This window comes from Podarcis erhardii (genome assembly GCF_964252035.2).
Source record: "Podarcis erhardii genome assembly, chromosome: 12".
Taxonomy (NCBI): Eukaryota; Metazoa; Chordata; class Lepidosauria; order Squamata; family Lacertidae; genus Podarcis; species Podarcis erhardii.
The window spans coordinates 18,369,221-18,382,253 of NC_138513.1; the positions used below are offsets into that span (position 1 = coordinate 18,369,221).

The 13,033-nt window shown below is 44.5% G+C and overlaps 1 protein-coding gene across 10 annotated transcripts in view; it reads right to left on the reverse strand.

Moving 5' to 3' along the window:
• The window catches only part of KIAA1217, a 356,312-nt gene that overhangs the window by 171,952 nt on the left and 171,327 nt on the right, over positions 1-13,033 (reverse strand). For 8 of the 10 annotated variants that reach the window (XM_081834643.1, XM_081834639.1, XM_081834625.1 and 5 more), the window contains one exon: positions 1,494-1,771. In XM_081834643.1, coding sequence (XP_081690769.1) covers positions 1,494-1,607 — 114 coding nt within the window. In that variant the 5' untranslated portion in view covers positions 1,608-1,771. Of the gene's footprint in view, positions 1-1,493; positions 1,772-9,545; positions 9,849-13,033 lie in introns of those variants that run through there. The other 2 variants (XM_081834641.1, XM_081834642.1) reach the window with 2 other exon arrangements.

The following is a 13,033-nucleotide window of genomic DNA, read 5'->3' on the forward strand; positions in this document are numbered from 1 at the left end:
AGGTACAAATTTGTCTTGAAAACCCAGAGTTGAATATTAAGCCCCACTTTGGTTCCAGCCCTTAGCTCCAGCTCCCAGCTTGTCCCTGGCTCCTGCATCCCTCTCAACAGCTGCCTATGGCTTAGCTCTGACAAAGAAGCAGGTTGTGCTTTCATGCCATGTCCTATAACTGCTGAAAAGCAATTGTGTTTAGTCGAGCAAAACGGGTGCCTCAGAACCTGTTAAAATACTTCTGTCACAGCAGGTTGACAAAGGCTCAGATTCAAAGCTCACAACCAACTCATGGATTGCATCCAACCAGTTTTAATCAGAGCAGACCCACTGAAATGAATGAACCAAAGTAATTAATTTCAATGGGTCTGCTCTAAGCAAAAGTTAGTTGAATATGACCCTATGATTTGGAACCCAAACCCTGTGCTGAGCTTACAAATCGTGAAGCACATCATGTTTTAGAGAAAGGGAAGCCAATATGATGCCCTTCAGATGTTATGGGCTGCAACTGCAGTCATTCCAGCAAGGCAAATGGTCTGGGATGATGGGAGTTGTAGTTTATTATCTGGGGGACACCATGTTAGCTACCCATGGCTTAGAAATACCTTTCTGTTCATCACTCCTTCCTTGAGAAGCAGAGGTGGAGCAACAGCCTTAGAACGATGATTTGTCACTTCGAGTACCACACATCCCTTCATGGTTTGTAAGGTCACTGTCAACAACATCCAGAGAGCACCACACTGGCTACCCCTGACTCAAGAGAGTCAGATGGTCTATAATTTTGTCCTAAAGAATTTCAGCCAGTAGAAAACACACAATCAGGTGGGTCATGTGTTGGCAGTGGAGCAACTCTTGCTAGACTATACCATTTCAGACTGCAGAAGCGGCAGGACTGAATATTTGGGTGCTTAGTATTTATAAACCCTAATCCAGGCATAGGCAAACTTGGCCCTCCAGACATTTTTGGGCTACAACTCCCATGATCTCTAGCTAGCAGGTCAGTGGTCAGGGTTGGTGGGAATTGTAGTTTCAAAACATCTGGAGTGCCGAGTTTGCCTATGCCTGCCCTAAACATTACAAAAAAGCAAAGAAACTAACCATTTAAACATGTCAGGGAAAAGGCTAGATTAGAATACTTTTCCCTGACAGGTTAAGTTTTCTACGTGCATGGTCCCTCATACAAAAAACTTCCTGCAGACAAACTCTCTCCTGCTTTCACTCTGAAATGGAACTGCACTGTATGATTTTCTAAGACCGAGCAATTCCTGTATTTTACCAGTCTGATCTGGCAGCCTTTTACATGTACGCAAGCTCCATATTGATTCCTTGCAAGAATAAGGGCTCCCTGACTGGCTTCAGTATCAGCAGGAGCTCCACGAATTCGTTCCCATTCAGCAGCAAAGCCCACTTGCACAGTAATTCAATGTGTGAATAAATATCCACAAGGGTTTTAGCATCAGAACCAAAGCCACATATGTATACATTTGCTTTGTCTTCCATACCTGATCTCTCAGTCTTTCTTGGTGGCCCATGATCGCAGTGGCATGGTGGGGATATTTCTGCTTCAGGTGCTCTAGAAAAGCTTCTCTCTTCTTGTCCATATCTGATGCCTGCATTCCCAGAATTTCTCTGGAACTTCGAGGTCCACCTACGGTGTGTCTGCGAGGAATGTTGCGGCCTGCCTTTGCAGAAGCCTGGCTGTTTCCAGAAGCAACAAGTTCCTTAGGCCACAGGTATTCTGCATCGTCTAACGAGGTTGCATGCAAATTGCTTTTCTGGTCTGCAAATCAAAAAGGTGAGATATGATCAAAACAGAATCTCAGCAGTCATGCCTACAGAAGAAGAAGAAGAAAGTTTATTTTTCGGTGTGGATGTACATGGTTTTTATAAAAAATAGCATAGAAGGATATGGTTCTGCACTGTTTAATGAGGAGAGATGCTATTAGGCTTAACTAAGAGAACCGCTAAAATAGTAGTTTGCATAAGCTATACAAAACAATGTGAAATGCTGGATGGAAAAAGGATCAATAAGCAAACCATGTCCTTGTTATGCAGTTCTCTGTACTGAAATAGCGAGGGGGAATGAATGGTAGATCTCTTTCTTCCTTAAGCTTTAAAATCTTTTAAGACGTTAAAAAAATCATTGTAACACTCCAGTACTTTTTAATGGGACTGTAATGAGGCTTCCTTTGGTGATGGCAAATGATAAAATTATTTTTGTACAGTAGAGTTTGAATACTTAATCTTTTTCCAGTGGGTTTTCAAAATGTTCCGAAACTTCTGTGAAATAAGAAGAAAAAAGCACTTCTCTTTTCTTTGCTCCCTGCCCCCCCGATTTTCAGACCATAGCCATGGTTTTAAATTTCATGGATCTCGCTTGGATTTTATGCCTCTCCGAGACAGCAGACTGGAAAATATAGTGTCACTTTTTCAATAAACCATTCTTTTGAGAAATGAAATAAAAGCAAGTCTATGCAATGGGGGGGGGGGGAGAGAATAACTGGATGCTGGGGGGGGGTGAGATAACTCTTACAACTTTAAAATCTACTTTTGAGGCCTGACTATTACTGGTTGCTTTGTGGAAAGAACACAGGAATAGCATGGATCTTACAGCTAACTTATCTGCAGGTAACCGAATAATACAAACGCCCCTCAGGGCCCAAAAGAAAAATGCAGGTTGAAGGTATGTTATCTAATACCTAATAGGGGAGGGGGAGGGAAATAGGCTAGTGGAGAGCAAAATGAGAAACATAACCACTAAAAATGCTTTCCAAGTCTATCTGTAACCTTACCTGCTATTAACAGACAGTCATGGCTCTCCCAAAAATTAATAATTATTTTTTGCAGTCTGATCTTGAGCAAGCTGACTCAAGACTTCGATGGGGAATAAATGTGCATGGGACTGCAGGCATTGGTGTTAAAATGCAAATCCAAATGAGCTCAATTAGATTTAAGCAAACTAATTGAGCATCCAGCTGTTCTTTTGCTGCACTATCCTACCCATGGGTTCCCCAACCCCAAAATTAAGTGCCATTGGCTTCAATGGGATATTCTTTCACATAAGTCCTGTTCATAGGCTTCTGTTTGACATTTATTCATTTGAATTTATATCCCACCTTTCCCCCCAGAGCTCAAGGTGGTTGTAGATGGTTCTCCCAGCTCCCATGTCATCTTCACGACAACCCTGCAAGGGAAGTTAGGCTGAGAGACAGCGACTGGTCCAAGGTAACCCAGCAAGCTTCATGGCTGAGCTACAGAGATGGACACTGCTGGTTGGCTAATGTGAAAGCAGGGTGCTGGGCCAGTTGAGCCTTTGGTCTGATCCAGAAGGGCTCTTCTTATGTTCTTGTAAGTATGCTTAGGATGGGAATCATGCAGCCTGATTCTCCGCATATCTGGAAGCAAGTCTCACTCCCATCTGAATGCACATCAAATAGCTTAATAGCTACATCCACCACCACCACCATACTTAACATTTGCATAGTACTTTCAATATGCCACGCAATCTTTACAACAACCCATTAAGATAAGTTGGTACTATCATCCCCTAAATTGTAGGTGCAGGGGCTGAAGCTGAGAGAGAGTGTGTGTGTTGCCTAAAGGCTACCTAATGAGTTCAAGGCAGAGGAGAGATTAGCAACAGAGACTGTCTGATTTATCCCCCAGGCTCTTACAGGTGACACCAGCACTTCTTTCAAATGATTTGCCTGCACATCCTACTATTATAGAAGCTGTTTTCTCTTTATTAACACCACTTCCATAATGTCCCCCTGTGAAATATTTTCCTTTGCTTTTGCCATATTTGGCAGTTTTAGCACACTCCTTGACTTCTCCAGCCAATATTTACATCAATCGATAAATCTACAGGGCAGCTTCCTGCACTAACAGCAGAGAACTTGTAGAGTTCAACTGTGTCAGTTATTCCTTCACATCCCATAATGCTTTTGACCTCAAAGCACATTATTTCACTGAGGGCACCTCCCCGCCCCCCACGCCAATATCAACCATCTTGGGCTCCACACTCAGCAAGGGAGTCCTTGGTAGTAGAAGAGTCCATGCTGGAGGCTGCCTGGTAGATGCTGACCTATGGCATGGTCTTCTTAGTGGCACTGGAAATAATAATAATAATAATAATAATAATAATAATAATAATAATAATAATTTATTATTTATACCCCGCCCATCTGGCTGGGTTTCCCCAGCCACTCTGGGCGGCTTTCAACAAAACACTAAAATACAATAACCTATTAAACATTAAAAGCTTCCCTAAACAGGGCTTCCTTCAAATGTCTTCTAAAAGTTTGGTAGTTATTTTTCTCTTTGACATCTGGTGGGAGAGCGTTCCACAGGGCAGGTGCCACTACCGAGAAGGCCCTCTGCCCTGTAACTTGGCTTCTCGCAGTAAGGGAACCGCCAGAAGGCCCTCGGCGCTGGATCTCAGGAAATCATTAGCTGTGACGATATGTTCCTTTTCATACATTCTTAATTAATTAATTAATTAATTAATTGTTTTGCTTCTTTGTTGTTTGCTATCTGGGGCTCCTTTGGGAGGAAGGACTCAACAGAAATATAATAAAGAAATAGACCCATGACAATAACTAAGATGCCAGCTCCCCCTTTGTCCTGCAGGCCTCCATTAACCTTCCACACTGCTCTGGAGAATTCCCCAATCCACTGGAGCAGAGTTTTAGGAGCCTCAGAGGGCTCCCCTCCTTTTCTGCTAGCAAAGGAGTCCACTGGCTCAAAAGTGCTTCTGGGAATAGAGGGGTACCAATGAATTCAACCCTAGGTGTTTTATTTCTCAATCGGCTCAAAGACGAGATTCAAGGGCAGAGAGATTTGGATCTGCTAAACACTTTAAAAGCCGGTCAGCATTCCTGAGCACTTTATATTAAATTGTTATATAGTTAGGGGGGTTTAGAGTACAGCCGCTGCCACACATGCTGAGGGGCTGTTGGAGGATGAAATATTTTCCATGTGTAACATAATTACAAAAACATCCAATCTCAATAATTTGAGGACAATCCTGTCTGAAAAGTCAAGGGAGGGGGAGAATTCTACCATAGCATGCTGCTAAGATAAGAGTCCCAGGCTGCAGTGCTCCTGGAGACTGCCAAGCTCCATGCTAGATCACCAAAGAAAAAAAGCTTAAAGTTCATTCTTTCATGTGGTGCATCTTAAATGTGGGGATTTTTTTTCTTCTTTGTCTGCCGAGCTTACGGTGACAAATCAAAAGGCTTGTTGGCTCGCTGGCACTGCAGTCTATCTAGTTCACCTTTCCTCATTTGAAGCCAACAGCATGTTATGCCAACAACTTTATTATGGATACTTCCTAGGGGTCCCATGTAACTACAGCAGGGGTTGAGAACCTCCAGATTGTGGGCCTAATTAAGCAGCACCCTCTAATTTGGCCCTTGAAGTCATTTCCTCCAAACCACATCCACTTGTCCCATCCTGCATGGTTGTTACCACTTTGAAGTCCGTTTGCAAGCGGTTTGTGCCGAAAGTGTGCCTGAAATGGACTTAAAAAGTGAGCCCCTTTTAAGCTGCCGCCTGATGTCACAATTGTGTATGCCCTGTCCGCCCCTCAACGTTGGCCCACGCAAGATGGGGAAAGGAAGGATCCAGCTGACTACCTGTATCCAATTCTCCACTCCTGATCTCAAGTGTCACATTGAATGCTCACACTGACAGCTAATTCCGTGGCTTTTGTCTGCGCAGCAACTCAGAAACACCTAATCAAAATCTACAAAGGCTGCTTCAGACTTGACCTTTCCTCTGCACAGTTAATGTCTCTATACAGGGGAGAAATCCCTTTGGATTTTCCCTTCCTTGGCCTGGTTAGGCATCTCCTTAATCATCTGACTCAGGTGAAGCTGTGTTAAATCAATGCCTGGTGACATTAATGCACTGGTGGGCCCCTGGGCCTAATGAGTACTGCCATGGGTCCCAGTGTGGCCTGTTCCCACAAACCATGTCCACCAGCCCCACACCCAATATCATACGCATTGAAATAGACTCGGAGTCCTGTAGTGATTTCATGCTCTTTATTGCAGCTTGTAAAACAGTGATTGAATTGCTCCCCAAGCCTCAGGCTTTTATATACAGTCATACCTCGGGTTACAGATGCTTCAGGTTGTGTTTTTTTGGGTTACGGACCACCGAAACCCAGAAGTACCGAAATGAGTTACTTCCGGGTTTCAGCGGTCATGCATGCGCAGAAGCACTCAATCACAACCCGCACGTGCTCAGGTGCGCTGGTGCAGGTTGTAAACGCTGTGGGTTGCGAACATGCATCCCACATGGATCACATTCGCAACCCGAGCATCCACTGTACATTATTTACACAATGAGTCCCATCTGATTGGCTGATTCTGCTTCCCTCCTGGAGCCTGATTGGTCTTTTCCTGCAGGCTAATCAGTGTTGCATTCTACAATCCTACCAGCCTAATAGGCTGATTAACTTCTTCCTGGAGCCTGATTGGTCTTCTCCTACAAGCCAATCAGTTGTTGCATTCTAGGATCCTACTTGCCTATTGTTCTAGGATCCAAGGTTAGTACATAACACGCATGCAGTGCTATTTTTCTAGAAAAAGAGGTGCCGGAACTCACCATGAACACCTCCCTTGTTCTCTTAGAACAGCAACGGAGTTCACCTGAGAGGTGCTAGAACTGAGTATCATGATGTAAAAAAAAAAGCCCTGCATGCATGACAGATGGCCACCCAACCTCTGCTTAAAAACCTCCTAGGAAAAAGAGCCCACTACCTCTCATGGGAGTCTGCTGCACTGTCAAACAGTCAGAACATTATTCCTAATGTTTAGTCGGGCCAGGATCAGTGTTATATGCTCAAACCATCTTGCCCTGGTGAACAACCTTGCCACCAAATTCTGCGCCAGCTGAAAAGTTTCTGAACCACCTTGAGAGGCAGCTCCACATATAACACATTGCAGCAATCTAACCTAGAGGCTCTCAGAGGCGGCAGAAGTTGGGCTATCCTTTTCCAGACAGGGGCGCAGCTGAACCACCAGCTGAAGTTGATGGAAGGCACTTGGCGCCATCAAGTAGGAATTTCATATACAGTACAGCTTCCAAGACTATAGATGCTCCCTGTTATTACACTGCAGCCTATTTGACATTCCACTGCACCAAGTTTAGTTCGTTCCCAGGCTCAGGAATGTTTGGATTTAAGCATATGTTTGTTTACTACACATCCACGAAACGGAGTAGAAGTTGTGAAACTGCCTTTACGAAGCTTACAATGTGATCTCTTTATTTTGCTTTGAGCAGTTGGAAACTCTTTCCATCCCACACATAAAAATAACAGTTGTTCTCTCAGAAAATGTAAAAACAACAGTAAGCAATCAATCAAGCTGAATCTACTTGGCTAAGAATGGCAGTGAGAATGCGAGGACTTCCCACAATATGTGCCTAAATATTCCACGGTTTGAGCTCTGGAAAGTGTTGCATTATATACATGAAACTCCTCGCTTTGTTACTGAATATATTCAGTGAAGAGTCAGCTAAAGATACTGTAAATAAGTCTGCATAGAACAGAAGGAGAGAACTGGGTCTGGCCCTGTGGGACTGCCCTGCCCACCTACCATAATATCTTTATTTAAACAATTTATTTACCGCTTTACAACAGTCTCTAAGCAGTTTACAATTCAAAAAGCAAAAGAACTTCTATTAAAATGCCTGCTGGGGTAACAAAATATTCAGTAGGCAGAAGAAATTCAGTAGGGAGGGACCTGCCTGAGCTCAACTGGAAAGGAGGTCCATAAAATTGAGAAATATTCTCTTTTATTTGTGTCCCTGCCCTAAGCATGTACTTAGCCTGTCTACTGGGTAACCCAGCATTGAGCATTTAGATGAAATCAAAGCACTATGGCAAAAGGAACCAAAGTATGCAGGCAATGATGACCAGCAGCACTTCCAAAGCGCTGTGCCTTTTTGCAAGGGCCGGCAACCTGTTTTTGGTACGGAGCCACGCCTTCACCTGCCCCACACTTGATGTCATGTATGATGCAAAGGCGTGGGGCAGGTGGGTGTTGCTTGCTCAAAACAGCCTCCCAGGCCAAACGGCACCCAATGAGGCCCACAGACCAGAGGTTCCCAACTGCTGGCATATAGTCCAAATCAAATATGTTAGGCTGACTTGAGGCATTATAAATGATCTGACTTACTACCTCTACTGGAAACACGAGGGAGAAGGGCCAGGTATATAAGGGGCATATTTCGCACTCACAGTGGGTCTGCAGAATTGGCAATCACCAGTGTGTGTCACTGTCACCCAGCTTTGCCCAAAGCAGGAAATTGCAAGGAGGACAGTCATAACAAGGAGAGCTCTTTACACCAATAGGCCAGAGAAAGTTAATTTATTATATTTATATATCACATCACACAGCCAGAGCATAGTCCAATGTCACCCATTGTAACGGCACCTGGGTTAGTCTTGACCACAGCTCTGGTCAACTATTAGAGCAGCCTCCAACCCCCCCCCCCTTTTTTTGGACCCAGGACGCACCTTTAACCCAAACATGAATTTTGGGAGACCATTTCTTATTTGTTTTAGCCATATATTTCCATGGTGGCAGAGTGGCTCTTGCAACCCAGCACAGATCTGGCTGTGACCTGGGAGTTAGCCCCCTGACCCACCACAGTGGAAGACCAATGCGCCAGAGTTTGCTCAGTTTTGCTACTCCTTCAGGAGCCTAGCCCAAATTTCCCTTACTAATTGCATTTTATTATTTGTATTGATGCTCCATCACTTTTAGGCTATCAGTGACAGAAAGTGGTACACAAAAGCTGTAATATAAATGAATGAATAAACAAACCATTTCTGGTCTGTCTTCCCTGTCAAGTCATCGGGGCTTAGCTCTGATAATAACAAGTCACAAACACACACACACTTTCTACAAACACTTCAGATTCAAATTAGGAATATCTTGCTCCCCAATCCAAAATGTTTGTTCTTATAAAGCATGTAGTTTGCACCACATCCAAGACAAAACAGAGTGAAACTGGTATGCAGGACACCAAATCTGCCCTGACATGAAAGCTGTGTCCATAATTTCTGGCTGCATTCCATGACACACTCATGTGTTTCCCATGGAATAGCACTAAACTCTGAGCGGTTTGCTGAGTTTCAAAGCTTGAGCTCAAAAATGAAATCCTCACTTGAACTAAATGAGGAGGAAGCTTACTCTTCATGCATTGTTGGAGAACATAATATTAGAAGGGTGGCCTCCCTTGACTGTGGGGGACAACACCCTCCCTTTTCATAGATTGCTTTGTGTTTCGTAAAATGTTTGCATCAAAACCAAAACCAAAAAGGAAAAAAACCAACCTCTGAACCCTTATGCTCTTCGCTTTCTTTCTGCTAGAAAAGTATTTCCCAAGAGAAAGTCAGATGTAAGAAACAGACAAAAAACAGTCAGCCGCAGCATAATATATAAAGTATCTGCTCCATATAATCTGTCATGAAGATATAAAAAGCAGCAATGAGGGATAGGCTGACTGCAACTCCATCTACGCATGATTCTGTTACTCACCCTTCATCTGTCTGCTGTCTCTCGGACAAGCCAGGAGCGGCTCAGGTTTCTGGCTCTCAGCTTCCTCCATTGTCCCTGCCTACTTTCAAAACTGCACAAGCTTTTGATTCAAAAGCCAAAAAACATGCAGCTTAGAAAACTACCAAGGGGGGGGAAAAAACCCAGCAGCCTCCCCCCACCCCCAGTAAAGGAAAATCTATCCTCCTCCTTGACAGTACAAAGTTCCTTTCAAAAGCGAACTACATTCCAGGAGGGCAGGGAGAGCCTGCGTGAAACAGTCAGAAAGTTTTCAGCAGACTAGTGGGCAGTACTTTCAAAAGCGGCTGTCGGCTTCAGCGCCTGTTGCCGAAATAGCCCCCTGAGCTTCTCTCTCTCTCTCTCTCTCTCTCTCTCTCTCTCTCTCTCTCTCTCTCTGTGAGGCCCCCAACAGGTGATGGGTTTGCCTGAGGGTGAGATTCTAACCTAGTTCTTTTCCACCCAATGCCATGAAGCTGCTCTTCCACCAGGCAGCGTTACTGATAGTGATTACAAGCCCTGGGAGGACAGTAATTCTAGCCTACAGAAATCCTGAGTTCTGAGTCAAAGCTCTTTCCGGACAATATCTGTATGCAAATAAGTAGCTCAGGTTTCTCAGCCACATTTATTTAATTATTTGATTAAAAGGCTTTTGGACCCTTTTTTTAAAAGAAAAAAAGGCAAAATCACCTCTCAAAGCTGTTTACAACCATGCATGAATACAAGCCTTTAAAATCCAACAGTAAAACCAGTAATATAATTAATCAATCAATCAAATTATTATTATTATTATTATTATTATTATTATTATTATTATTATTAAAATAGCTAAGTCCATCATCCCAGGAACATACAAGATAGCATGCCAGCAAAATAACCCATCTAGAACAGGACGCAGGTGGCACTGTGGGTTAAACCACAGAGCCTAGGACTTGCCAATCAGAAGGTCGGCAGTTCGAATCCCCGCGAAGGGCTGAGCTCCCATTGCTTGGTCCCTGCTCTTGCCAACCTAGCAGTTTGAAAGCACGTCAAAGTGCAAGTAGATAAATAGGTACCGCTCTGGTGGGAAGGTAAACGGCGTTTCTGTGCACTACTCTGGTTTGCCAGAAGCGGCTTAGTCATGACCTGTCCACATGACCTGGAAACTGTACACCGGCTCCCTCGGCCAATAAAGTGAGATGAGCGCCACAACCCCAGAGTCAGTCACGACTAGACCTAATGGTCAGGGGTCCCTTTACCTTTAGCTCTAAAGAACAGTATCTGGTAACCTGGATTAGCCCCACAAAGGTGACGATGAAAATATGGGTCTTTAAAGGCTTTACTTGGAATTGGATTGCATAATTGTGGGGCCACCACTGAAAAGGCCCACTGATCGAATGGCTTTTAAAGGTAGACATTTTAACAGGGTCTCTGAAATGGGTTCAGACAGTTCTTAAGGCAGGGCTGAGAAAACATTGACCCTCAAAATGTCGCTAGACTACAGCTCTCATCATCCCTACCCACTGGTTGTGCTAGCTGGGGCTCATGGGAATTGGAGTCCAACAACACCTGGAGTACCATATCACTGGTGGCTTTAAGTCATAACCAGCATTCTGAATTGCTCCCACTTTGCTCCTCTCTGGCAGAAGAAGCCAGAAAAACTAGGAAGGGGATAAATTAGCATTACAACTGAACTCAGGATCATTGCTTGTTTCACCTTAACAAACCATGTTCAGCAAGCCAACAGCAAAACATGGTTTAAGGCTAGCTAGCAATTGTGGTTTGCTGGGTAAAATAAAGCATGAGCCATTGTTTAGATATAAAGAAAACCTAGTTTATTCACAGTATCTGTTCTTGCCAGGGGAAGCACAAAGCAGGAGCTATGGCTTACTGGGTCCTCACAAACGGGTGGATGCCCAGAGATAAGCTCACACTCGCTTTGCTCTTTCCTGGCCTTTTAGCACAGGGCAGCACAGCAGCTAAATTTAGCGTGTTGTCAGAAACCAGGATCGTGGTTAAGATCGCTTCTTCTTTCACCGTGATCTGTCTTATGATTTGTCTTATGGTTACAGGTCATGGTTAAGGAGGACTGGCCTTAACTGCAGTTCCCAGCTGGAATGGCACATTAAGCTAAATCTTGGCTCTGCTGCTGTGCTGTGCACTCCCAGTAATCCATAGTATGGTTTACTATGACATGAAAATGATGCTAATATGGCTTAGTAAGTCAAGAACTTTGGCAAATGCCACCTTACTTTTAGGGTTGCTTGCCACATGACCAGTTAAGAAATGCTCTGTCCTTCCCCTATGCATTTAACAGCAGCTTGCTATACAGAAAATCTACTGGTGAAAATGCCCATTGCATGGAGACTACTAATAAGCATTACTGTCCACTAATCAGGTCACACTGCAGTAAGAGAGACACAGAAACAGGTGCCGATAAAAATGTTGGCAACTCTACTACAGTTGAGTAAATCAAACTTGCAGGATGAAATGTGTAGATTTGCTGTGAAATGGAAGTTTTGCCCCAAATGTCAAGGAAATCAACAAGAACTGGGTTGACTGGTATGTTGAACCTGGAAGGCCTGCAAACGCCATCTTGGTACTTAAGGTAACCTCAAGACTAATTGGTGGTTGCTGCAAGGATGAGCTCAATAAGTTTATTCACACTTGCTTTGATGTATGCTAATTGGCTTGCTTTAATGTTGTGCTTATCTGTAGGTTTGGGAAACTTGGTTCTTGGCCTAGGCAGGGGAGTTAGCCGGGAGACTTGGATACCTGCCCCCTGTGCCTTCATCGGCAGGTGGACTGACAGGAGGTTCTTGCCAAACTGACATATGCTGTCTTTTGTATACATAATGAATGAATGCTTTCCTGGCGAAGACGACCTCTCATTGCTGCAGTGTCTGACCTGCGTCTGTAACAGCAGTGGGGTTTTTATAGGCTGCGTTGTACATTTGCCCCTTTCTTTAGCAAAGCACTAGGAACTGGCCATTCCGGCATTTTTGACATCCTTCTTTGGTATCCATGCATCAAACCACTCGCACAGGCCTACTCAAAGGTACATTGGCACCTGTTGAGCAAAAAGTATTGCAAAGCTGCTCAGGAGACAGGGGCGGAGGAAACTGAGGGGGGTGACAAAATGCTGGGCAGCACTCACTGCGGGGTGTGCAGCCCGCTTGAGCCACGTGTCTCTCCTGGGAGAGACGCAGTGGCTTGGGTGCGTGCAGGCTCTGTGCTGCCCAAACGGTCTGCCCACTGCCTGCCCCCCAGCTTTAGGGCGACTGAGTGCGAGGAGGCAGGCAGACTCTGGAGGCCCCGCAATGTGCCCCGCCCCTATGGGAGGCTCACCCGCCCTCACCTCACCCCTGGGTGCGCTGCCCCAGACACCTAAGCAGCTTCCTCCACTGCTATGAGGAGAGAGTTCTTGGTTGTTGTACAGCACTTCTATAAATATTAACATTCCCCAGAATCATGTTCCATTATACAGTGGTACC